The sequence below is a fragment of the Helobdella robusta genome (assembly GCF_000326865.2).
Source record: "Helobdella robusta unplaced genomic scaffold HELROscaffold_41, whole genome shotgun sequence".
NCBI lineage: Eukaryota > Metazoa > Annelida > Clitellata > Rhynchobdellida > Glossiphoniidae > Helobdella > Helobdella robusta.
The window spans coordinates 1,655,260-1,682,561 of NW_008704941.1; the positions used below are offsets into that span (position 1 = coordinate 1,655,260).

The window sequence follows — 27,302 nt, forward strand, 5'->3', positions numbered from 1 at the left end:
CATGTGATTGAATTTTAGCTGCTTGAAATAATTTGAGTTATAACTCTGAAGTGATTTATTATTATTAATATTTTGTCAATCTTGTAAAATCTTGGTTCATTAGGGGACCTTCATTGTGGATGAGAATATTAATGTGTAATGTAGACAGGGCTTTGTTTAATATGTTTCAATAATAATAATTGAATGAACATTTATCACTATTATTATTGTTATCAGAAGGTAACTGATAACAATAATAATATTAGGGGAAAATGTTTTATCAGAAAGGTTTGCTTTGTTCATCTGATTCGTCTGTGTCTACGTCTAATTGTCTATGTCTATGTCTTTGTTTGACAATCAATCAGTTGCCACAATTCAATCAGTCAATTTAAATGACACAATCATTTTATTGTTTCATCATTCGATCAGTTTATCCACCATTCATTTAACATAATATTACATCAACCAATCATGAAATTAATTAATTAATCACTTAATTTCTTACTCAATTAATTATATAATTAATTAATCATGGAATTATCAAATGAATGATAGATGGTGATTGGAAGTTGTTGCTGATCAAGAAGTACCAGATGCTGGGCAAGATACCATCGCTAAACATCACATGCAACAAGATAACACAGATTCTCAGTCTCACACTCACACCTGATGCCGCCAACCAATTGAGGGATTCCGAAATTGATGTATGTTTGTCTCTCCATCCCTCTCTCTCTCTTTCTCTCTCTGTCTCTCTCTCTCTCTCTCTTTCTCTTTGTATATGTTTATTTATATTTATTTCTATGTATATTTGTATGTTCATGGGTATGTTTATGTTTGTGTATGTCTTTTGTGTGTGTGTGTTTACGTGTGTGTTTGTTTATGTTCGTATTTATGTATACTGCAGTTGTGACATTTTGAGGGACTTTGAGAGTCACCATTCAGTTTGGTTGTATCATATTCGTAGGTTACATATAAAAAGTGTCTGTTGACTTAAATTGGTAGTGTACATCAAATTCAATATACATCATCAATTGCTAATACTTGAAAAATGTACATACAGGAAATATACGCCACATTCAAACACTGCTACATCTAAACATTGAAAATAACAAACATAAAGGTATGCCCGAAACATGGGAGAGTAAAGACTGACGTTGCCAGCAAGCTGGTGAACAACTTGGAGAACATGAGAAAGCCTCTGCAGAAGACATGGAACCAGTTTGTTAGCGCCGCTGAGACTATCAAGCCTAAGAAAGTTAGTTGGGTTGCTGTGTTGTTTGTTTGTTTGTTTGCTTGCTTGCCTGTTTGTTTGTTTTGTTGTTTGTGTCGCTCAGTATTGTTTGAAAATGCTTTTTTGTTTGTTATTATATCTTGGTTGTTATTAATTATATCAGTTATATCGGTAAATATGCGGGTTATTACCTAGTATAAATTTTTTGATTGAATTGATTGATTTGATTGCAAAAATAAATCAATCAACCGTTTTCGAATACGACTAGCTAAACTTCAAGATTCCTCCAATAACGAACCTTGTTTCTGGATCTCAACCAACTGGCAACTCTAACTTTTCTATGCAGGTGGTCCATTAGTTCGTTGACCAATCAGCTGATCATTTGATCAACCAATCATTTGATCATCTAATCATACTATCATTTGTTGGCTTAATCAATCAATCAATCAATCAATCCTTCAACCAATCGTTCAAACTTTGTGACTTTGTTTTCTAGGCAAATAATAAAAGCATTTAGACATCCAAACAAATATTTCATTGAATTTCCTAAACAGCAGCAGCAGAGAGATGTGAAGGAAAAAGAGCGGTATGATAGAAAAATATTGGAGGTAGTGAATTTAATACCATTAAAAATATTTCGTTTTTTGTTTTCATTCATTCATTCATTCATCCATTCGTTCATTCACTTTTTGCTTTCATCTATTCATTTATTCATTTTCAACATTCGTTTATTTCCAAAATTCGTTCAATCATTCATTAATTCATTCACCTATTTCGATGTTTGCTCATTCATTCGTTCATGCATTCATTCATTCGTTCGTCCATTTATTAATTTATTCATTCCTACCTTCCTTCTTACCTAACTATAATTGTGTGTGTGTGTATGTGTGTACATGTGCGTGCATGTGTGTGTGTCTGTGTGCGTGATAGCTAAACTTAATTACTAAAACAAACTCTCCTGAATTAATTGGACTTTTAAGGTTTAGTATGAAGAAGGACAACTAACATGTAACAATCATCATCATCATCGCTTAACATGGCCTCCTCGCCTTTATAATCCTTAATTATTTCTACTGTTGTAAATAGTTTTATTATTTAATAATTTTATTATATAATAAATTATTTTTTGATTTGATACGCACGCACACACACACACGCACACAGGAGCTACAGAGGATGTTCAGTGATTCCGATTCCTTCTATTATAGTCCCAATCCCGGCGCCCATCTAACTAATTCCATACAAAAAACTCAGTTATTGAAAGAATCATTATCATCACCACAATCGTCATCATCATCTAGTGTAGCGACGACAACAACCACCGCTTCTATCACTACTACTACTACTACATTGAATAAGGAAGCAAGCAGCAGTGCAGAGAACAGAACTGCAAACTCGTCACCCCTCAACAGTACAGGCTCTGCTTCATCGTCATTGTCGGCTCCTCTAAAACCATCATCACTATCATCATCGACTCATTCATCCTCAAATTCATTGCAATCATCACCATCATCGTCGTCATCATCTTCATGGAAGTACGCTGATGATAATTTTTTCTGGAACAAGAACATGCTAGGAGAGCTGATTAACTTAGCCAAGGTAAGTTGTTGCGATTGTTGCAGTTTAAACTTCTGAATAATATAATTCTTTATTGAGTCGTTTTTATTTATTCAGTTTTTTCTATATAATTTTATGGTGAGACAATGTGATGGTTAAAGTTGGTTAGTCCGAGCTAGGTTTGATTTCAATTCAATCAATGTGTGGTTATGTTTGTTCACACGTGTTCACAGGCGTGCTGTGTGCGTGCGTGTGCGTGCGTATGTGTGTGCGTATTGTGTGTGTGTGTGTACGCGCGCGTGTGTTTGTGTGTCGTTATTGATACTTCAGAAAAATGTAATAATATTATTATAATTTTTTTTTCTTTTATTGCGCTTGAAAATTAACTTCAACTAATATAAATTTATGCTCATTGAAACTGCTGGTTCATTCAATTTGTTTTACAAAATATAAAACTCCTTTCTCTTCTTCTGATAGGTCAACCCGCTAGCCAATGAATGGATAGTTCCCATAATTCAGGGTTACGTTCAGATAGAAGACTGTCCAATCAGGTTTGACGATGAGGATGATGATATCCGTCTGCAGTCGTCATCATTATCGCCACCGACTCTTTCGCTCAAACTCTGCATCATATCCAGGAGATCCAGGCATAGAGCAGGTCGGTGTTGGTGGCTGGAGGTGGTGGTGGTGGTGATGTCGATGATGATTATAGTTGTAATGATGATGTCGGTGATGATGATTCTGGAGAAGATGTAATACTTATTGAATAGTGAACATTTCAGACAACCAGTCAATCGCTCAAATGCTCCTTATTAATTATTATTGTCGCAGTGGATGGATGGCTCTGCTATAAAACTTACTATCTCATTCTCACTTAATAATTTTAAAATCTATCAGACGGTACAGAGTTTTCGTGCGTGGTTATTGTGATGATGATGATGATGACGATGGTGACGATGACGATGGTGACGATAACGATGGTGATGATGACGATGGTGACGATGATGATGGTGACGATGATGATGGTGTCGTTTCGTTAACAGGAACCAGATATAAACGAAGAGGCGTTGATGACGACGGCTACACTGCTAATTATGTTGAAACTGAACAAGTAAAACGATGATGATGATTGTGATGATGATGATGATGATGCCAATGATGAATGATGATGATGATGATGATGATGATGATGCCAATGATGAATGATGATGATGATGATGATGATGATGATGATGATGATGATGAATGTGATGATGATGATGATGCCAATGATGATGAATGTGATGATGATGATGATGATGATGATACCAATGATGATGATTGTGATGACGGTTGTGACGATGATGTTGATGATGAAGATGTTTATCAGTCATTTTGTAGACTGTCACGATTATGATGTTGTTGTTGTTGTTGTTGTTGACGACGGAGGTGGTTGTGGCGATGATGATGGCGATAACTCAATATGATAACGTTCATGATTGTAAGTGCAATGTAAACCCTTCATTCATTCATTCTTTCATCTGCTTACAGATCAATATCTGCATTACATACTATGAAGCCATCTTGTTATTATGATTATCATTATTATTATTGTTATTGTTATCATTATTATCATATCTGAAGAACTGCTTGCTCTTCCTAATGATATGATTACTTATTTGCGTTCATTTTTATTTTTGTTACAATTGTAATGATTCTCCATCGCATGCCTCTGGTTAGTTCTCCATCTATCTACTGATCTTTTTTCAACATCTGTCTTACACCAGACGATGTGATACAGACATTTATTGCTTTTAAATTCATTTTATATTTGCGCCTCCTTTTTGCAGTATTCAGAAAATTTCTTTTCAAAATTTCGAATTAATTCTAATGTCGAGTAAACGAAGAACTTGAACCAACATCCCTACAAGATTCTGGAGTTCGTCAGTCACGTCGTCTCGTTCGTACAAATCCGTGGATCGGTACCTCTGTACTGGAGCCAGTCAGGCAACAAGTACAGACCACCTCCAAGGATTGAAAGAGGTTTCCAGTAGCACCTTTTTTGTTTCTTGATTCCTTCAATAACTAACTAATCTACCGGATAACAGTTTATCATGTTACTAATTAATAGTCTTTAAGAATAGCCATGTTATAGAGTATAACTTTGGTTAAATATTTTAACGGATGAATAATTTCATTTGTGTAGTGCATTAAAATAGAATGAAGATGATATCTCTATAGGCTGTTATGAATGTTAAACTCTTGTAATTCTTTTATTTATTATGACTGAATGGTATATTATTAATCATTTTTAACTGAATTTCAAAAATTAAGAAATATTTAAAAACTGGAACAATATCAATGCATACGATGAATAACACGTTGGGCAGAATTTTTGCTAGAATGAGGTTATACTAAAACTAGTAGTTAATTTTCAAATGGTTCGTCGGACTTGATTATTCTCATTTGATGGAACGGTCCACTAGAACATTCTCTACCACGTTCATATTCTCCATTATATTTTCTTTACTTATTTTATTATTTCAGCCATTAATAAAAGTACTAAAATATTTTTCATTCATTCATCCATTCATTCATCCATTCATTCATTCATTCATTCATTCATTCATTCATTCATTCATTCATTCATTCATTCATCCATTCATTCATTCATTCATTCATTCATTCATCAATACACTCAATTCATCCTGGAAGAGTTTCAACAGCGTTCGTATTCCCTAGCATCAATGATGCACCCTAAAAACAACCGACAGATTTCGACCAGAATTTCAAAGCTTTCTCGAAGCACATGCAGTCCGTCGTTAAGACGTATGACAGGGTTACCATCATCAACCTTATCGAGCAGGTTCCTTCGCACATCAGTTTAATACAAATAATAATAATAATGCAGTCATTATTTATTATTATTTTATTATTTTTATTATTATTTTTTTTCGTACCAGACAGGGAAGGAGAAAGTATTGGGTGACGTGTTCCTACAGCATGTCGTCACGTGCAACGACCCGCGAATCACCTACGTTACCTTCGATTTCCACGAGTACTGGTTCGTCGTCGTTATTATTGTTTCTATTTTTCTTTATTTGTATCATAATCATTTGTATCATAATCATTTGTATCATAATCATTTGTATCATAATCATTTGTATCATAATCATTTGTATCATAATCATTTGTATCATAATCATTTGTATCATAATCATTTGTATCATAATCATTTGTATCTGCTGTCGCGATACAGTAGAGGAATGAAGTTCGAGAACGTGAGCATCCTGACGGAGAACATCATGCCAATTGTGAAGGATATGAAGTACTGCTGGTAGGTGCTGAATTTTATTGGTGGAAATATATTTGACGATGGTGTTGATGATGAAATTCATATTTTGATTTGATCTACAGTGTTTATATTATTTCATTTTCCTTATACTAGAATCATATTTTATTAAGTTTGTATCATTTTTCCAAGTTTTCATTTGACCTTTAAGCTTCGGTTTCGGTTTTAGGGATGTGACAATAGAGCTAACCTAAATAAATTATTACAGGGTGGATACGAATGGGATGATTTGCAAACAGCAAGGAGTTTTCAGGGTTAACTGTGTGGATTGTTTAGACCGCACCAACATCGTTCAGTCTGCTCTGGCTAGGATTGTTCTCGAGATGCAGGTGATGGTGATGGGAAGTGAGAGGGTAGTGATGATGTGTGAGAGAATGATGATGACGAGTGAGAGGTTGATGGTGGAAAGTGGTGATATCAATGATGATAATAAGACCGTAGTTAATAATGGTGCTTATAGAAATTGAAAATTATTTTTCTTTTGTATTAACAATTTATAATTTTTACGCTACATTTCAGTGTCGAAAACTGGGCCTACTCTCCCCCGAGAGACAGCTCGGGGGCAACTACAAGACCCTCTACCAGCAGATGTGGGCCAACAACGGTGACGTCATCAGCAGGCAGTACGCGGGGACAGCCGCCCTCAAGGTTTATCCATTATTTTTTAGCAACCAAATATCCACAAACACACGCACGCACACACATATGTATTTGTTTATTTAATTATTTACTTACAAACACACATTGAAGGGTGACTACACGAGAACAGGTGAGAGGAAGTTCACTGGAATGATGAGAGATGGCGTTAATTCAGCCAACAGGTGATTGATTCGTCATATTTCGTTGATTTTTTTTTTCCTATACAATTTCATTATTTGTTTTACGCTACAAATTTTTGCTATCGTAATTGATAGTGGTTTTTTGGATGTTGTAACTAATCATTTGGTTATAATTTCCAAGAAATGTTTTTTCAGCTGTTAAAATTTTAGTTGACTTTATATTTTCCATGAATTGTTTTCACACTGAAGAATCGTAAACCTGAATGAGTTTAGTTGCTGATCCTCTCTTGGCACCGTAGGTACTACATCAATCGCGTTCGAGACATTTACAAGCAGGCGACAGTTGATCTGATGCAAGGCAAGCAGGTTGCATGGGACTCTCTGGACGCAGGTGACGGGCGTGCTGAGAATGGCGAGTTGTTGGCGGAGGAAGGTCCCGCCCAGAGGGATGAAGACATCCAGCTGATCGTCAACGATTGCGTCAAGCTGCTCATCGTCGAACCAGAAGTTTGCACTGGTTCGTTTTTCGTGTTGCAAATTTACGCTGTTATTAATTATTTAATCTGGGAGGTGTTTTGTGATGTTCATTATAGGAGTTTTTTTTCTGTCATCGCAAGACAGTTTTTGTAAATAGTTATGTTTAAATAAGAAATATAATCTTTACTCACCCAACCAATCAATTGCCCCATCAGGTAGTTGGGGCTTGGTGAACTGTGATAGGCTGGCCGACAGCTTGGTGGGAGGAACAAGTGAACTGACCAATCTGCTCGAAATGGACGTCATATTAGTTCTGTCCAAAACTGCTCTTTATGTTGCCAAGTTAGTGAGAAATTTTTTTAATGTTGTTTTATTTGTTTTTATTATCTACTGTACAATTTAGCATTGTTATATTTTATATTAATGCCTCACTTTTTACTGCTTTACTGGTAGTAGATAAATGATGGCTGTTTTATAATCGAGGCTGTTAATAAGTACATGAAAGTTTCCCTTCATTTGTAACAATGCAGTTTTTTTTTTATTCTTAGTTACGACGATGACGTCGACATAGTGACAAGTTACCAGAAGATAGCTCTCTCCGATCTCATGAGGGTGGAGCTAGGTTGCACTGAATATTATTCTTAGTTTATTTCGCCACTTTACTGCAAATATATTGTAATTATTTAAATTTATTCAGGACTGATAACTTTTGCTCCTAAACTCCATCAAATCTGCATGCGGCTGTATTATCGCTCAGCCGCCAGGAGCAGAAACAAAGTTGCAATTGAGGAACCATTTTTTGAAGTTGTTGACGTTGACGGCGTTGAAGAGAATGACGTCGGTGGCTCCTGCTGCTTCCACTCGTTTTGTGTCGCTGGCACCAGACTCACAAGTTCTAATTCCCTTGTCAATCATTCGAAAACTGCCGATGAAGCTAAAGGTTTTGATTTTTTATTTTCAAGAATTCATCGCTTTTCTCGTCGGTGGTTGATTTGTTTTTATAACTTTAAAAAGTGTTTTTTGAATTTTCACTTAAAATTAATATCATGACTTGTTGATGACGTTGCTAACACGACTGCTGATGCCACCATATAGAAACACTTAGGCAAATTTATGCTTCCCTGAACAAGAACTGCAGACAGATTGGGCACTATTTAGCCATCGATGAAACGAAGATTGATAGGTCTGCTTGAATATTTTTTTATTCTTTCTTCATCTCAATTTATTAAATTTTGTTTTCATATGAATTTTTATTATTCGTCAATAATCGGTGTATTTTTATACTTTTATTGCACACACTCAACCGCACAGCCTCATTTTTTAATTACAAATCCGAAACTTCACGACACCACACCCATTCATCTATTCACGTGAATAGGAATGTTAGGAGCGGGATGCACGACAGCATCGTCATCATCTCGAACCAGGCCCAGGACCAAGTTAACGCCAACCTCCCTCCCCCACCAACCATGTCCGAACTACCGACACCAATCAACCTACCGTTTAATAAGGTCCCTTCCATTGACGATGAATCTGGTAACGCAGCTCAGGAGACTGGTGTGCTTGCTAGCGCCGGCGACCTCAATTTAATGGACTTCACTGATTCACACTTCGGATTGGACGTGCACAGGAATGTAAGCAACAACAGCACCAACTTATCTCTGTTGTCATCTCTTACTACCTCTGACAGTTCAGTTGCTTCATCAACTGCGTTACCCGTGGTTTCCAGGGTTGGTAGCAGTGGTACAGCTGTCACTTCCGCCTTTGATACTCCAAGACACTTGAATAGAACATCTCTATATTTAACCTGCAAAACTCATCCGACTGTTTCCGACCCATCCACTTTCACGCCCATCTCCACATCCTTGCAACAACACGTTCTTCAGACGAGACAGCTTCACACGAAACTCAGGAACCTAGTGACCTCCAACATCCAACTCAGCGATCACGTCTGTCTGGCGGGCTGCGGCATAATAGCGACTCGCTCAAAAAATCAACTGAAAATGGGTCTGATCAGAGAAACTGAGTCGTTCTACTCCGTTAGTCTCACTGACAATCCACTGGTCGTCAATTGCTTGCTTGGAAAAATGACAACTCAGACAAGTAAACAGCAAAATGATAAATTGTTGGAACTGGTTCTTGCGGAAAATGAATACGTTAGAAAAGGTTTAACGGGTGATTTGTTCACAACTTGTGTGCAGGCTGATTCGCTGAACTTGTCACACGGTAATAATGATAGCGGCAGTGGTCTAACCAACCTGCTCGCTAAGAGGTTTTTCAAATTTATTCAATATTTTAATTCTTATTAACGATGCAGTTTCTGATGTAATATATTTTTTATGCTAAAACGTAATTTAAACGCAATCTCAATTTCCAAATTTGTTTTACGACATGACTGTCACTCTGCAGACCAATCATGCTGTCAGAACAGTTGAAGTCTCACTCGCTGGACGCCACCTCAATGGTGAACCTCCTGAAGGGCAATCCGAGGTCTCATCGACGAGCCATCTACATTGGTCGCAGTGACAACATTCCGTTCGGAGGGATCATCAGTGGGCTAGCGGATGGAAAGGTGAAGATGAGCGCTCTCTTTGAGAAGGACTACCTGGATGATGAAGATGATGCTCTTATGAAATTCACCGAATTAAACAACGATAACAACAAAACTTCTACTAATAATTATTGTGACGAAAGTGGGAGTAGGGATTTTAGAAAAAATGGAAACCAGGAATCTGAAAATAAAAACGTTTTGATAAATTTCGACGACATTTCTGATACCACGCCACACGCCACACGACAATTTCCAATGAAGCAGCAAATCTTGCCACAACAACTCTCAACTCAGCAGCAACAGTTCTCCATCAAAAACTCGCACAGCGAGAGTACCCTTATTCCAAAATCATCTAGTTACGATCTTCTTAACAGCTTGAATGAAATGGAATTTTTTGAAGAACAAACTTCATCCTCTGCGCTGTCGAAAATTAAAAGAAAAATGGCGCAGCTTGCTGTAACGTCATCAACAGCTGCTGCAGCTATTACAGCAGCTACAGTAGGTGGACATGCTTCGAACAGGGGTGCAGCCTTGTTTTCAGGAGTTGATTCAAAAGGATTGAGTAGGCAGGCGACAAATAATTCATTGAGATCGCAACTGAGGTTTCAAAATTTAAAATGCAGAATTATATTATTGTGATGTCCTCCTTATTAAATTGCATGGTCTTTCTTCGCTATTGTAATTAGCCGATTACTGATTTCATTGGTTTGTTTATATTTTTTTGTTGCTGCTCCATTTGCAAATGAATTTTTAAGGAAAACTGTCTCTTGAATTAGTTGATGTTATGTAGATGGCATGTTTACGTTTGGCATGAAGTGGTGTAGCATCGGTTGTAACATCGAAGAAATCAATCACATGTTTCGATTGTATATACTTGTATAATGTAAGCGGATTAAAACATGACAAATATAGACGCGAGGCTTTCATTGTAACATTTTGCTTTAATTTCCTATTTTCATTCCTACCGGGATAGCAAATCTAATCCAGTTTTAGTCAATTGAGAAATAGTTTGTTTGGGTTGCGTTTCATTATTACGTACCTATTGAAATGCTTGCCCTACTTTACGTAACCAAATTTATTTTCAATAATTTATTTATTTATATTATTGCCGTTGTCAGATATACTATTTTTATGTTTTTTCCTTCTAGTTGAATGACTTTTAGTTATTCAGTCATACCTCGCTAGACCAGACAAATGCTCACTAATGTAGTTTCACAATGAAAAATAAATTTTTTATCGTTATTCTTTTAGTTATTGTGATTGCATTTGATTGTCTGGTCTTTGTTACTGTTCCCTACGATTGCAGTAAAGAACTTGCATACAAAAAATTCATTTTGAGCATGTTACATTCCAGTACATACGCGTGTACATAGCATTTCCTATGATAAAGTGAATAATTTATTTAACTATTTAATCATTGTGTTGTGCTTTTAGGCTATTTAAAATCAATATTGTATATGATACGTTGCTGTATATTTATCATCGCTCGCTCATTCAAAAAAGAATGTGATTATTCATCCTATTTCTATAGATTATAATTTATATATTATTTATTCATTATTTTAATTTTATGTTTGCAGTTGCGTGCGATGGTTTAGGTTTAGCAGCTACAGTTTTTTTGTTTTCTGATTTTAATTTTATGCAAAAAAGAATGAATAACATCTCGGAATTGTTTTTATGGGAGACTAACAATGCAGGCTGGAGATTCTATTTTTCCATCTGTTGTTGTTGTTGTTGTTGTCGGTGTTCAAATCATTACTTTGACTATTGATTTGCGACTACTTCTATTTTTTGTTTTTTTGAAAAAGAAGAAAAAGAATAAAAGCTGTGTATTTTTATCAGCAAACCTTATTGCCGTTTTATCGAGGCGTATAAACATGAAAATCTTTCCGATATATTTAAAAAAATAAAAAAAAATTTAAATGTATTTTCAAATCTATATCAACCAAATCGAAAAGACCTTGAGAAATATTTACCATGATTCAAAGGAACTTAATTGTAGAACAGGTAAAATGATGTTTGTACAAAATGTTCGCGTTTAGGCTTGTTACAATATTTGGAAATAATATTTTACTTCACCATTTTTGTGCCCAAAAAATGTTCAATTCTATACTTAGACTAAACGTGCTCCAGCTGTTTTTAATGTATTTTAAATTTTGGGAGATATGGCATAGTTAAATTTTCCACTTTTTTCTAAGTAATTATATATTAGTTATCTCAAATTAGCCGTTTAATCTATATATTGTAATTAAGTATGTGTATTTAGTCTTTAATAAAATTTTTGTAAATTTTATATAAATTTATATTTCACTTTCATATGAATTGGACAAATCATCTCTAATCGAGGTTCATTTGATCTCCAAAACAATTTAAAAGACATATTATCGATTACGTCACAGAAAGTTAATATGCAGTGATCCAATTCCGAAAAAATTTTATCGGAAAAATAATTTTTTTTGTAGTATCATTATATGAGTTAGGAAAAAGTTTACTAACTGTAACCGAAATATATATCGCACGTTTAATTGTATAGTTTGCAGGCGACCAACTGATGCAGTGTTGGTTCCAAGTTTGTCGGACCTTCACAGTAACAAACATTATCTGAACAGAATCCAGACAGGGAAACATAACAGTACACGCATATTTCTCTGCAGTCGACGTCCATGTTTTCCAAAACGTCGCACGGTTGGTCTAAATACACATAACGATGTCCAAGACTTGATGTTACCTGGAAAGTCACGTAAACTGTGACGAAAATCTGGAGCCAATATTTATTCATTAGAACTTTTCTGTAAAATTAACGGAGAAGTTTATTATTCAGCTGATTTATTATTGTTCTATTCGCTGTTAATTTTTTCGTAGCAGTTAATATTATAATACGAAACATCTTAACACATGAAAGCGCACTTTATACTTTGACTAAAGATGTCTTGTTTAAAAAAAGTTTCTTCAAACTTATAAATAAAATTTTCAAAATTCTCATGCATGAATGTTGTTAACTGTTTAGCTTATCCTTCTATACATAGGTACGATGTGAAGCACTGGAGGTTGTTTTAGATAAATTTTAGACGAATTTCAAAGTTTAAGCAACAAAATTTAGATGAAAAAGACCAAACTTTGAATGTATACTGATGTTCGCGCATGATAAATTTAATTTTTCTATTAGTTTATATCATTTCGTTTTACTTGAAATTTCAACAAAAGAGATGAGTCATCTTTGAAATTTGATGGACAAAACCGTCTAGCTGATACATTATCAATCAATCAATCAATCAATTAGCTTATAAAGCGCTATTTCCGCGATGTTCAACAGCGCTCCTCAATGAACTTTGAAAACAGATGGGTCTTGAGATCCGCTCTGAACTTCGCAAGTGATGGAGAAGTAGTCAGAGAAGTAGGTAGAGAGTTCCAGAGAAAAGGACCAGAAAAAGCAAAAGCAGATTTGGCAAAAGAGTGTTTAACAAGAGTTAAGAAAAAGCGAGAAGACGATCGTAAACCGGGGGGTTTAGGTTCAATTAATATATCTGATAAATATTATAAGAATGTTTATTTCTCTTCAAACACTTCTACACTTAGCTCGTCAAAACGCTTAATAAATAAAACGTTTTATGCTCAGCCAACACATTTTACACCAAGATTTGAAAAAAACTCGACAAAATATTTTATTAATTCAAAATAAACTTTTGTTATTTTTAAAATAGTCTTCGAACCAATCAATGTGACTAATTTTTTCTTTGATTGTCATATGAGGGTTTTTAGAAAGACCTACCAAAATCAGCTCCATGAAATGTCGGACAGGACCTTTTTCTGGAAATTTTGACAAATGATGATCAAGAAATTTATGTTCATGAAAGGAGACATTCTTCTCTTCGCCGAGGTCTGAAAGAAGATTCACAATAAATAATTAGAATTAACCGTTTTCCACTAGTCAAGTATTGACAATAACGTGTGTCAACAGCAAGAACTCTTACACTCGAACAGCAGTGATAATAATAATAATAATAATAATAATAATAATAATAATAATAATAACTACATTACATACACTGCTCATTGTCGACTGGAAAATTCCAAGCCTTGCCCTGTTCAAGCCATTCAATGTTTTCTTCAGCAAAATTCCTTGGCATTCGTTTAACAGAAGCCAAGTTTTCTTCAGTTTCCAAAATGTTGAACAAATTCATTTGAACAGTAGACTTCATGCCTGTTAGTGTTGTGCAAGAAACAAAATTTACGGGTAGCAAACAGAAATATAGTAATCACTTCCAGTTAGCGAATCCTTAACAATAAAAACTTTGAAAAGACACTCTGAACTTAAACAGCTCCGCCATTAGTTAAGTAAACGGTAAAAAACTAAAATTGCGTAAAATACAATGCTTAAATGACAAATCAGTCAGAATCAGACTGATGTTCAGACGGTGGTGAACTACGAAGCTTAACACTTAATACAGAACTGAGCATAGGCAAAAATGTATGACTGAGAATATTATGGATTATACAAATAATACTAAGTTCTTAAATCACTTCATGAACTTCATACCTACAAAAAATTTACTAATGATAAAACATTTCTATAGAGTGAATATTGTTAAAAAATAAAAGAAACAAGTTAGTAATTGAAACTCATGAAAACAATCATTGTTGAAGTAAAGGGTTATGCATTTGCAAATAACTCTTAACAGAATATTTCTGGTATATTAAACTGAAAACGAGATTAAAATATTAGATTGAAAATCAAATGCATAGCAGTTGTATTCTGGGTGCTCGTTTCTAACCATTTTTATATATTGAATTTGGTATTTTCTAAAGGGGTACCAAACAACCACACCATACTCCAGAATTGACCTAACCATAGAAATCTATTCCTGTCACTCCAAATTTGAATTTTTTGTATGTATGTAAAAACTAGTGATACTGATTTTGCTGCTTCAGATTCGATGTTTTGGAATTCTTTGCCCAAAGATTTTAAACAATCAAAACTCAAAAAAGATGCATTGACATATACCACTTCAATTCTCTGCAAGTGTTCATTATGCAGTGGTTATGAAAAAATTATATGTGTGTGTGTGTGTGTGTGTGTGTGTGTGTGTGTGTGTGTGTGTGTGTGTGTGTGTGTGTGTGTGTGTGTGTGTGTGTGTGTGTGTGTGTGTGTGTGTGTGTGTGTGTGTGTGTGTGGTGTAATCGAGTGTGTGTGTATAAAAGCAATTAAAAAAATTGTGAAAATGATACCTTTATGTACTTCAAAAACTCCTAAATCAACACCTTCAAAATTTGTTTTAGCCATCCTGAAAGTGACAATATTTCTAGTATAATTTAAGACATAATGTAAAAAAACAAAATGAATACTTTGAAGGTTGTATTATAGATATTTGTGTCTCCATATTTTTTTTTTCAAACTTTAAACCAGAGAACCATGAACTGAAAATAAATATTTACAAACTTTTATTAGAATATATTAATAATTTAATTTATTTAAAGTTCATATTGTTTTAAGGGTCATAATTATCATTCTGAATAAAAAAAAATGTCATTTAGGTTATCAGTTATCTACTATATATATAAACAGTTATAAATAATATTTGGGAGTGACATGTCAGAAGTGAGCTGTTCTGAGACCAATGTATGTCAGGCTTAATAATGCTCATGACGTCCAGTTTGTGAGTTTGTGTCATAACAGAGAGTTTATATGTTTACCAGTATGAGGCAGAGGAAAAGTAAAAAAAACTAACATTTTGTTGTCATTATTTTCATACAATGATTTGCTTTCCAGTTTTCTTCTTAAACTTTTTAATGATGAGTTTCCAGGAGATTGTTTAGAGTAAGGATTTACACAAAACAGACATGATCCATGTTTACTATTCCTGAAACATTTGAAATTAATTACTTGTATATCACATTAACACCAGAGTTAAAATTTAACTCTGATGTTAATGTGATATACAAGTATATTAATTTTTAGTTTAATTTGTTAAATTGAAAAAAAAACACATAATTGATTCTCAGATATCTTACATTTGTCAAGAAAATCAACAATTGCTTAGATTAAGACTTTAATTAAGACAAGTTAATAATAATAACATGTTTATTATGTATCAATATTATTAATCATTATTGATGTTATAACTATATAAATAATATAATTACGACAACATCATTATTTATTTTATAAAAATAAAATTAAAATAAATATCATAATAATAATAATAATTTTATTTTATTTATAAATTTTTATATATTATAATATTATATTATATAATTTTAGTTATATACTTTTAATGAAAGTAACCTCATTAAAACGAAACTCGATACGAAACCGAGACGATTGCAACTGACAACAAGCATTGAAATGGAAAATGTCGTAAAGAGCGCCCTGCAATTTTAATTCATTTCACGACAGACCAACGTCCCAACAAGTCCTGTTTAAGTAACGTTAGCAACATTCCAACGAGCATCAACTCAAAATTTCACTACGGAAAACCGAAATGATTTTGTGTCTACATTTTATTTTTTATTAACAATTATTTTAATAAATAAACATATTAATTTATTATATTTTGTTTGTATTTGTTTATCTCAACACGTTGGTAAGTCAACACAGTTGGTGCCACGTCTCGGACAGTTTCGCGATCGTCGGGTTTGAATACTCTCTGTCCAAATGCAGAAAATCTGAGATTCAAACAACTACAGTACAATATAATTTTGCAAACTATTTTCAATATAACTTTCATGTTAAGTAGTTTAATTCAATTCCTGTGTTTGATTCAATGCTCAAGATATTTTCAAGCGACAAAAATGAGCTATTGCCTTCTTTAAGTTATGTAATTTTTATCTTTGCAGTTAAAACTCAACAAACTAATTACGAAGAAATTTTTTATTAATTTATATTATTCAAGGACGATAAAATCTCAAAACTGTAATTAGAAAAATTTGATATAAATGAATAAATAAATGTACACACACAAAAGCACAAAAACATCCCAATCGTACATTGTGTTATTTATTAATAGATACCGATTTAAATCATTCCAGTGACTTCATCGTTGTTGTATTTCTTGTTAGGTTAGCCAAAAACGCAGTAACGAAATCAAGAAAGACAACTTACCTGCCGAAAAATGTTCAGACGTTAAATTTATTCATTATCATAATTGTTTGGTGGACCAAATAACTTATTAAAAATTATTATTATTAATTTTATTATTAATAATATTATTATTATTATCAATGAAACTTGCATCTTTAACATACGTGTAGATAATTTTTGAATTAATAAAATTTCAAATGATAAAAAAAGATGCAAACCGAGAGTGTGTCTGTCATATTCAGACTTAGAATATAAGAACTCTGAAGACATGGGCGCATAAGATGGTTCTGAATAGAATGTTGGCAATGCAGTAGGTTTTCTCTTTCTCTCAAACGAATCGGTGGTGTGGTAGTCATATTTTATTTCTAGTGAATTTAAAATTTATTTAAAATTTGATTCAATCAAGTTTTAGGAAAAAATAACTCAAAATTTTATACCCTTCAAGAGCATGTATTTTTCTTGTCTGCCGTGCTTGTTGGCGGCAACGCACTTATATTCTCCGAAGTCCATCTCAGATTTTATTTTTATCTTCAGAGACAATATCAATTTGTTTTCAGGTTCCGAATAGGTTTCAATGTAGTATTGTTCCGATGATGTGATTCGCTTTCCATTCTTTTCCCAGTGGTTAACAGCATGTGGAAATGCAATTATTAAACATATTAGGATCGTTTCTTTTCCAACTCCTTGGAAAATTTGATCATTCCGCAAGAAAACTTTTGGAGCAACTGAATAATTTAAATAACTTTTTTCTAGCATACTGGCTTCAAAATAATTTGTTAAAATTGAACAAGTATATAACAAAAAATGTATGATTTATTTGATTTTGTAGTCTATTTTAAAATTCGAGTCAACTTTGTAAGCAATCTGGATGTTACTCTTGAAACTGATTAAAGCTAAAACTTTTTATTTGATCTTTATTCCTACACCAAATATTTTCTAAAACTTTAAAAAGGTTGGGTCCAAAAAGCGATAAATAATTTTTTTTCTTTCAAATTCAAACGTCGTTTGGTTGCACTTTCTCTACTTCGTCTTGTATTTTGTTTTCAAACATGTTTAGAAGTTAAAGCAGTAACATTAAGTTCTATCTAAGAAGTGATCAACCGAATTTCATATAGTAACATGCAACTACCGTTACAAACATCATTAACCAGATTTTTCATTTTTAAGTAAAACGCAATATTTCAACGATCTTTACAACACAAGTTTAATCTCCCAACTTTCCAAAGTGCTGGAAATGTGAATGTTCATTATTGTCCAGTCACGGCCCTTTACAGACGGCATTCAAATGAAGCTTCAAAAATCAAAACAATTATGCTGCCTTCTGAGCTTATTTCCTGATTATTTATTCACATCAAATTTTTGAATGATATGATTTTTATTATTTTGAGATACGGCACGGAATCAAATTTGCTCAGTCCCGATATCTATTGGCAAAGTAATTCAAACGATTTTTACAAATGTTTGTGTTTGCACTTAGACAGACAGTACAATTTTTATTTTATAACCTTTGAATCGTTAAAAACTCTATGAATCAGCACAAAATCTAGCTAAATAAGCAAGAATACAATACAAGCAAAGATTCAATAAACGAATTGTTATTAGTTATTTCATTTTCTCGGGTGATTAACTTTCAACACAAGTGTTTTTGAAACGTGGAACTAACTAACATTCGACGATGACGTTGAAGGACCTGGAAGCAGGTGGGGGCACGTGGTTCGTGGCCTCGCACAGGTACACCCCATCACAATCCCTCGTCACGTTGTACATTACGTAGGTGGAGTCCACTTCGTTGATTGCTGGCATGCATGACGTTTGCATGTTTGTGAAATGCAGAGTTAAACCAAATAGTTTTTCCTATTGAATTACACACGCACGCACACACATACACAGAGAGAGGGGGGGGGAGAGAGAAGGAGATACAATACACGCACGCACATACCCAAAAATATGCACATATTTTTATACATATAAATAGCAGCAAACAATCGCTGATACATTTTTAATATTGGTATTAGATTATTAGTATCGAATGCGATATCGATAATTGATGTTTTGAAACCGATACGTATGTACAATTTAAACGGGGGGAAAGAGAGACTCAATAGCGATGTTGAGTTTCGATATTCTTTTAGAATCAATATCTGTACCGACAAGACAGTTTTTGAAGTATAAACCGAATAAACTTGTTAGTTTAAAAAAGAACTCGAAACAATAGAGGAAAAGACAAAGCTAAGATTAAAGCATTGTTCCACCAACCAAACGCATTTGCTGAAACATAATTCGACGGCTTCTATAACAATTATCATCAATCATCCATGAGAACTTTTTACATTCAGAAATGATATAGCTACTGCATCTTATAGATTGCAGACGAAAGCGGGTGTTGACCAGGAATCATCAGTGGAATGTGTACGTTTCGATTTCGATTTGGAAGATTTAAAAGTAGAGTAGTGATTGATCGTAAACAAAAACATTAACGAAGAAAGTTTAACGATAAAAAACAAAACATTCACGCAGATTGTGCAACAATCTCAATTCGTTTACATAGGCTTTAGATCATTCAAAAACAAGCGAACTGGTGTTACTTTGCTGCTATTTGTATTAATAATACATTGGCTGAACCGGCGGTCATTTGTAGCTATCACTTCTTCTTTAACAATGCGTGTTCACCATTTTGTGGTTAATACCATGCAGTGACCATTTATGGTGGCCATTTTGCAGCTACCCTCAGCGTTTTATCATTGGTGAACAATGGATATGTTTATTTATTGCACCTCTCCTCTTTAACATTGTTATTTTTCTCCAAAGATCTTTGCAATTTATGACATCACCAATCTTATTTACATTGTTACAATGCTAAAAAAATGTAGCCCACGTAATAAATGAAGCCGTGCATTTATTCAATTTGGGCAGAAAATTATTTTCTATAATGCATTCTCCCAATTCAATAATTTTTAATGTCATTTTTGAATAATAAAATAAAAATATTACATCAAGTTGCTTTGAAAAAGTTATCACATATCAATGTTACACACTCATCAATTTTTTTTCAAAATAGACAATCTATTTGCATTTATTCGCTAATTAAAATAGGCACAACAAAACCTTTCATAAACAAAAAGATATGTAATAAAGCGATACTACCTGAACTTTTGAATTTGCATGAATTTGATTGGTTGGTTGACTTCCTCCACGTCACGTTTGGTTTTGGTTGTCCGGTTGCGTGGCACAATAATTTAATTGTGTCTCCTTCGTACACTGTGATATCACTATCATTGTTGTGGATTATTGACGGAGGAACTGCAAAATAAATCAAAAAAAGATTTTTTTCTTTGATTTTTTTCCCTATGAATCGGAGTATGCTCATCTTGGCCATATAATGACAAGTGTCAAGTTTATCTTTAGCGAGCACCTGGGTAACCTCGCGTTTCGGTGTCAATGAAAATGTCAATGTGTATGAAAACTTAAGCGCCTGAGGGAGCCTTGATTGATGATCGTCTATATAAAGAGCACAAACGCGTCTGACATCAGTGACAATGATTTTGTGAAATATTCTTTGTGCAAAAATATTTCATCGTGCTGTTTGTGGAAATGTAATCGCATGCAAATATTTTTTGCATGAAACGCACAACTTCAATGTTGAGTCGTTCAATTTTTTCATGTCGACGGAGTCATTCCATGTTTCCAAAGTATACAAGTGAATCGTTTGTAGCGTTTTTTGCCACCTGACTGCATGCTGAGACGCGCGTGATGTAATAGTTAAACAAAAAACGTTCGCTAACATTTGACATGCAGCTGTACAGTTTTACTGATGGGAGGGTTAGTGTTGACGGAGCATCGGTATACACCCTCGTCCTCCGTTTTGACGTCACGAATTTGAAGATTCCAGTCGCTGTCAGATGCACGAATCACGCTGAACCTCGAATCGTCAATTACCCTTTTTTCCTCAAAGGATATCGGCAGATTGTGAACGTCTAACCATAGGACCTGGACGTTTTTTCAAACTTATTCTCATGTTTGTTTGTATGTTTTTAATATATCTTAGTTTATTTATCTGACTACAAATTTAAAAAATTTAATTGTTATTAAGTTTCAAATTTAAGATAATTTAAATTGACGATAAAGATTCAAATCAATTTCACAAAACTTTTAAAAGTATCAAAATGTTTAAATTTCAGTAGAAAAAAGCAGCTTGTTGGAAAATTTTTAAGAAATAAAGATTCTACAGTAGACACATCAATCAGAATTTTTATTTCTACAATTTAAATGGAAGAGCATAATTTAATACAGTGGCCAGCCAAAATTTTAAATAAAAGTACATTTCTCGTTTAGCTAAAGCTCCAACTTTTATTAATCAGTTAAATTTCTCATACTTTATTCAAACTTGTTGCTTCTTTGAAAACTTTAAAAAACATATTATAAATAAAATTTTTACAAGTTTTTGATTTCGATTTTAGCACCTCCACTTAAGAGTAAGCTATCATATCTGATATAGTTACTACCATAATCAGCAACCATCATTGTCAACATCATCATCATATCATAATCGTCGTCGTAATCATTATCATCATCATCAGTCTCGTCATCGTCGTTGTCATCATCATCACTACCATCATCATCATCGTTATCAACCCACCGTCAAAACAAAATCTTTTTCATTATCATCATTATCATCACCATCATTATCATCATCAACAACTTCGTTATCATTATCATCATCGTCGTCGTAACATCAAAACTAAAAATAATCCTTGCCATGCGCATAATTACTATCAGAACATTTGTTAACGGTGCTGGTTTCAAATTTATAACTTGACAACATCGCAACTGTCTTCAAAATTCATCATCGCCATCTCCAATAACAACATCAGCCCCATCATCATCACTACCGTCTTATCTTCAGCACCATCATCATCACTACCGTCTTATCCTTAGTAACAACATTATCATCACCATCCATAACATTGTCACCATCAGTATAATCATCCTCTGCAAAATTAGCATCATTATTATCATCGTATGTATCATTTTTATCATCGTATGTATCATTATTATCATACTGCGTATAATTATTATCATGATATCTCATCATCCGTACCATAACTATACAATACAAGTAACCGTCATAGTTTCACTCAACACTTGCATCGTGAATACCTTTGCACGTGTTAACTAAATAGAGAAAGTGGGCGGAGAAGTGTGCCCGTTTTTGGACTAGATGCCCGGCTGCCGAGACAAGTTCTCCAAAGTACCCAAATCTCCCAATTTTATAAAAATGCATTAAGTTTAAAGTCCGAGGCTTGAAATTAATATGATAAAATACTGACAGACCAAAAAACGTTAAAGGACATTCATTGAGTAACCCATTTCAACTGACTTAACAAATTTTATTTTAAATTTTATTTTTGTTTTCCAAGAAAACATTGATTTATTCCCAACATTTTTTATCACGAGTAACAATTATATTTCATGTGTACTTATGAAAAAATATAACTGCTTCATTTTGTACCGGTTTTCCGATTTCAATTTCTGGTCAGTCGAGTATAATCTTAGATTCTGGAAACCTAAATTATATTTTCTTCGACTATTAAAATACAACAATTAGTTTTTGGATAATAGCTTGTAGTTTTTCCAATTTATTATTATCAACTGTTATAAAAAAAAAAGTTAAAAAATGGTAGTTTAGTTTATTGTCATTAGCAAATTTTAGTTTGATGTGTGTGTCAGGTGTGTCAGTGTGTGCTTTTTCAATAATATTGTACAAAGATTTCTTATTAATTAAAACAACAAAATTATTGAAAGGTAAAATTTTTGGTGATCTGTGAACAATGAACATTAATAAAACTATAAATTAAATATTCAACAAATCGAGAAATTAAATCACGATGATTTCATCCAGTATTCAATAAATATTTAACACTGTTTGACAGACAGCCGACTAGCCTTATAGATTCCCAAGTATTCAATTGAGCAGGGCAAAACAGCAGTCTGGTTCTTCATGACAATGATGGTCTCGCTCAACTTGTCAATCAGAGGATCGTAACCTAAAACTTTTGTGTCATCTCTAAAAGTTTTATACCAAAATTGTGCAGAATATGTTCAAAAATTAAGTTATTGCATTGTATTTATATTAAAAGCTATTGTCCATATATGAAGGTGATGAACATTTACTTGATTCTTCGTCAAATCCATTGATATCCAAATCATCTCCGAGATCACCCTCTGTTTGAGCTGCATGGAATTGTTTTCATTTGATGAATAAAAATATATAAATTTGAATTTGTGTGGTGTTTCATTGAAAGGTCGATGGATTGTGCTCTACGCTTGAAACTTTCATTTGAAATATGGTTGAATTCATCTTTTTCTAATTTTTATATAAAAATAAAGTTTCAGTTTGCATGTTTGGCATGGAATTTGTGGAAAACAAAATACGAATAATTATTAGTGGCGAGCAACTTTTTAACCGCTTCAACTAAATTATATCAACCTAAGGTTCGTTTACATTCATGTGATATATTTTAGAGACATATTCACAGCAGAAACGCACAGTCACAGTCGAACAACACCTCACATGGCTTCGTGAATATAATGAATATTAAAAAATTATATAGTGAGGTCATAACGCGAGCTGCAGTGGACGCATGGCAGTGACTTCAAAAGAAAAATTGTTTGATCGAATCCTGGCGGGCACATAATTTAGAAATAGAGCGGCATTATTTATTAATCAGCGTTAGGCTTCCTCTACTTCAAATTCTTTTATATAAAGATACGACATGAAAAATAATAAAACTCTGCAAATTTTGAAATGAAATTCAGAAATTGATGAAAAGTAGTCAGTGAATGAAACTGTAATTTACGTTGTACGTTAACGGTGAAACGTTTCAGAACACATTATTATGTAAAAAAAAAGTATTAATTGAAGCTGTTTTTGACCATGCGGAATGGCTGGATAAGCTATCGTTAAAAATTTGAAATGTGAATGTAAATTTGAAAAACTCTTGTCGGACTAGTAGGAAAGAAATCGCCAATTGTAGATATGTCCCACGCACACTGGAAGCGCTCCTCAAACATGCAGTATCATCATCATTTCACTTTTATGTTTGCTAACCAGATTTTATGTTTAATTAGAAACTTAAATAATCAAAGAGCTGAAACAATTGTTATCGTAACAATAAACACATATTAACACACCGTACAACTCATACATTACTATACCCAACATATTATATGTTCATTTATTTATTTAAATATTTATTTTAATTTTTATTCAAATGAAAATGTTCTACTAATAGTTTCACGTCAAAATGACGCAATCAAATTTTCTTGATAAGAAGTTCCGCAATAGCTCAACATGCATTTTCATGCGAACAGAACAAGAACATCCATGGTTGTTTTGCAAAATCATTTCCATGGCAGTGACAGAGTTTCAGGCATTCATCAGTGAGAAGAACAAATGAAAATGAAATACCAGAGTTAAGAATTTAAGACTTTTAGTTTGCTTGTAATTTTAAACGTTTGTAATTAGTAGGTAATTTTCAATTTCTTCAAATTAATTTACCCTGGTCCGAACACATCCACTCCATTATCAATAAGTCTAATAAACTTGTCAGCATCATTGGCATACTTCAAGCCAAATTTATATAGCAACTTAATGATAACCTTATATTACAGCTTTATTTATCCGTACTTATCATACCGTAACATTATATGGGAAACTCTTCAGCTTACTTGATCAGTCGTTTGTTCAAAATTCAAAAAAGATTTGTTAGAATATTTTATAAATTCAGATATAGAGACCATGTCACTCATCTATTTCCAGTGATTAAGATTTTAACAATAAAACAACTCTTTGCACATTATGCCTCTATTTTTGTTTTCAAATTTCTTCGAAACAAACTACCGGCATATTTTAAAAATTGCCTGAGCTTAACATGTGACGAAAATCAGAATGACAAGTCATTTAAAGACATTTTACATCCACTCACGGAAATCCTTTATGTTTCAGTCAAGTTTGTTGTTCGCTGGACCCAAGCTGTGGGACAATACCATTCCATGCAACATAAAGAACATTGCTAACAATTTTTGTAATTAGCATGTAATTTCAAACGTTTGTTAATAGTTTGTAATTTTAAACATTTGTCAATGCTTACAATGGAAAGTGTAAATTTATTCTGTCTGCACCGGCGAATCTAGCGGGGCTGAAGCCAGTTTTTTAATAAAAGCCTTAAAAAAGTATCATTTGACAAAATTGACCAAAAATTGAACGTAAGGGGCAAAAAAAAGGTCTACAGCCAAAGCCACACTACCACAAATCCTCCCATCCCCAGTAAAATGTTTGGCCACCCGTAAAAATTTCCATATTTTGCCCGTCAAAGTTGTCTAGATACGCCACTGTCTGTCTGTATTTATCAACTTTAACATTAAGGCATTTGAAAATCTAAATGGTTATTTTTTATAATTTTTTGTAAATTTTTATAAATGTTGTTTATAAAAATTATAAAAGATTTTTCAGTAGATTAAATTTTGGTCACTTATATATTGACCAACAGCAAATTAAATTTTCTATAGATGTAACAAAATTCTGGCTGAAAAAATAGAAGCATAAATAATAAAGAAACGATCGTTGTACAATTCAGAGATTGTGACCCTGACCTCCGTAAAAAAACATTCCAGTGATTTATTGTCTGTCTGTCTGCCTCTCTCTCTCTCTCTCTCTCTCTCTCTCTCTCTCTCTCTCTCTCTCTCTCTCTCTCTTTCTCACCCTCTCTCTATTTCTCTTTTGTCCTTTTACTGATGATTCGTTCTGTCTCTCTCAACAAAACTTTAAGTTTCATAATAAAACAAACTAAAACACACTCATCAGTGATTCAACATGGGATTGCATGTACAAAGCATTAAAACGAAAATGTCACACACACACACACACACACACACACACCAAAGATCGAAATGATTCTATGTTTATTTGTTTAAACAGATAATAGAATATTCATAATAGAAAAAAGTCAAACAAGCAGAAAGATTGTAAAGTAGAGGGCTCACGCCAATTAAAACACTTTACGACATGGTCGACAATGCTGTTCAGCATTTCTCAAATCTAAAGTTATCTAACGCGATAGATATACTGCACGGAAGGTTAATACTAAATACTAAATAAGTAAGCGTTAAAATAACTTCAAATAAATTTTTATGACATGAAATACATATTCATCATTCGTAGAGCAAATTTAATGATGAGTTTTTAAAAAAATGTCCAAATTACGTTACATTATGCAATGAATGAGCAAAAGTAATTGAAAGCAAATGAAATGGGAGACTAACCGTTGTTCCCGTTGTTGTGCAAACAAAGGAGCAATAGAAATATTTGAATTGTTTGCGAGAGAATCATTTAATAAATTTTCATTTAACTATTTCTGATCAATAAATGTACCACAAAATTTAGATGTTGACACGGTAATATATTTAATTTTATAAATTGGAAATATGAAACGTTTGCCGAAACTTGAAATTGCAGTTGAAAGTAAAATTTATTATTGAAGAGGATGAAATCTAAATTTACGATGGGTGCATGATGAGCTGATGGCCGAAGAGTTGAGAGCAAAAATGTGACGCCGACTTCAAGCAAACAGCACAAACGACGAACGAGTGAATGAATGAAAGAATGAATTAATGAATGAGTGAATGAACGAACTAATGAATGAATGAACGAACGAACGAATGTATGGAAAGTAGGAATATACAAATAAATAATAATATTATCACAAATTGTTGTTTGAACCAAAAAATAACAAGAAAATTTATTTAAAATTTATTATTATATACAAATTTTAAAAATTATGAATATTATTTTTTTTTAAACAGGCAAAAAATTAATCATTAACTCTAAAGATGGCACATAAGTTGAAAATTAATTATCATCACTAAAAAATCCCTCAGTAAAAAATCAAATAAAAGTAATTTTAAAAAAATGATGAATGAAATAAATGTAATTTAATAAACTGTTGTTTTGTTACTCAAAAGTGTATATAAATAAACTTATTTCAAAATTTTTCGAACGATGTCATCCCAGATGTTTGTTCATTTGATGCAACAATTTATTACAAATGGCCAGCCTGTTCTCCCAAACCAACTTTTAAAATTTTTCAGAATTTGTTAAAATTCGTCGTTTCCGTAATTCAGTTTCGCCATCTAGAGATTGAGTGAAAAGTTGTTAATTCAATTTAAGACATGTGTTTTGTATGTGTTCTATTCTGTGTACGAAGACACACACGCGTGGGTGTGTGTATTTATATATATATACATATATTATATATATATAT

At 33.2% G+C, this 27,302-nt stretch overlaps 3 protein-coding genes across 3 annotated transcripts in view; 1 reads left to right on the top strand and 2 right to left on the bottom strand.

The window, feature by feature from the left end:
* Positions 1-11,755, top strand: part of HELRODRAFT_193055 (hypothetical protein) — a 12,734-nt gene extending 979 nt beyond the window's left edge. Inside the window, exons 4-24 of the mRNA XM_009025435.1 lie at positions 535-683; positions 1,100-1,234; positions 1,479-1,556; positions 1,765-1,818; positions 2,375-2,809; positions 3,245-3,425; positions 3,811-3,878; positions 4,654-4,789; positions 5,521-5,612; positions 5,710-5,810; positions 6,006-6,083; positions 6,307-6,427; positions 6,618-6,746; positions 6,849-6,919; positions 7,177-7,394; positions 7,570-7,696; positions 7,885-7,976; positions 8,052-8,294; positions 8,450-8,537; positions 8,733-9,626; positions 9,764-11,755. Of these exons, the coding sequence (XP_009023683.1) occupies positions 535-683; positions 1,100-1,234; positions 1,479-1,556; positions 1,765-1,818; positions 2,375-2,809; positions 3,245-3,425; positions 3,811-3,878; positions 4,654-4,789; positions 5,521-5,612; positions 5,710-5,810; positions 6,006-6,083; positions 6,307-6,427; positions 6,618-6,746; positions 6,849-6,919; positions 7,177-7,394; positions 7,570-7,696; positions 7,885-7,976; positions 8,052-8,294; positions 8,450-8,537; positions 8,733-9,626; positions 9,764-10,544 (4,271 nt within the window). The 3' untranslated portion in view covers positions 10,545-11,755. The remainder of the gene's footprint in view (positions 1-534; positions 684-1,099; positions 1,235-1,478; positions 1,557-1,764; positions 1,819-2,374; positions 2,810-3,244; positions 3,426-3,810; positions 3,879-4,653; positions 4,790-5,520; positions 5,613-5,709; positions 5,811-6,005; positions 6,084-6,306; positions 6,428-6,617; positions 6,747-6,848; positions 6,920-7,176; positions 7,395-7,569; positions 7,697-7,884; positions 7,977-8,051; positions 8,295-8,449; positions 8,538-8,732; positions 9,627-9,763) is intronic.
* A 1,820-nt stretch (positions 11,756-13,575) lies between these two features.
* Positions 13,576-13,758, bottom strand: HELRODRAFT_84655 (hypothetical protein; the record flags this gene model as incomplete). Its single annotated transcript, XM_009025285.1, has 1 exon — positions 13,576-13,758. A coding segment is annotated over one exon (183 nt), but the record flags the coding sequence as incomplete, so codon positions are not given.
* Positions 13,759-16,957: 3,199 nt separating this feature from the next.
* HELRODRAFT_193056 (hypothetical protein) lies at positions 16,958-26,534 on the bottom strand (the record flags this gene model as incomplete). Its single annotated transcript, XM_009025436.1, has 9 exons — positions 26,305-26,534; positions 23,155-23,214; positions 22,927-23,033; positions 20,766-20,970; positions 20,128-20,283; positions 18,651-18,779; positions 17,421-17,744; positions 17,202-17,348; positions 16,958-17,004 (listed from the first exon to the last, which is right to left on the bottom strand). The coding sequence occupies exons 1-9, from the start codon at positions 26,369-26,371 to the stop codon at positions 16,958-16,960; spliced, it is 1,242 nt and encodes a 413-aa protein (XP_009023684.1). The 5' UTR covers positions 26,372-26,534.
* Positions 26,535-27,302: the final 768 nt, after the last annotated feature.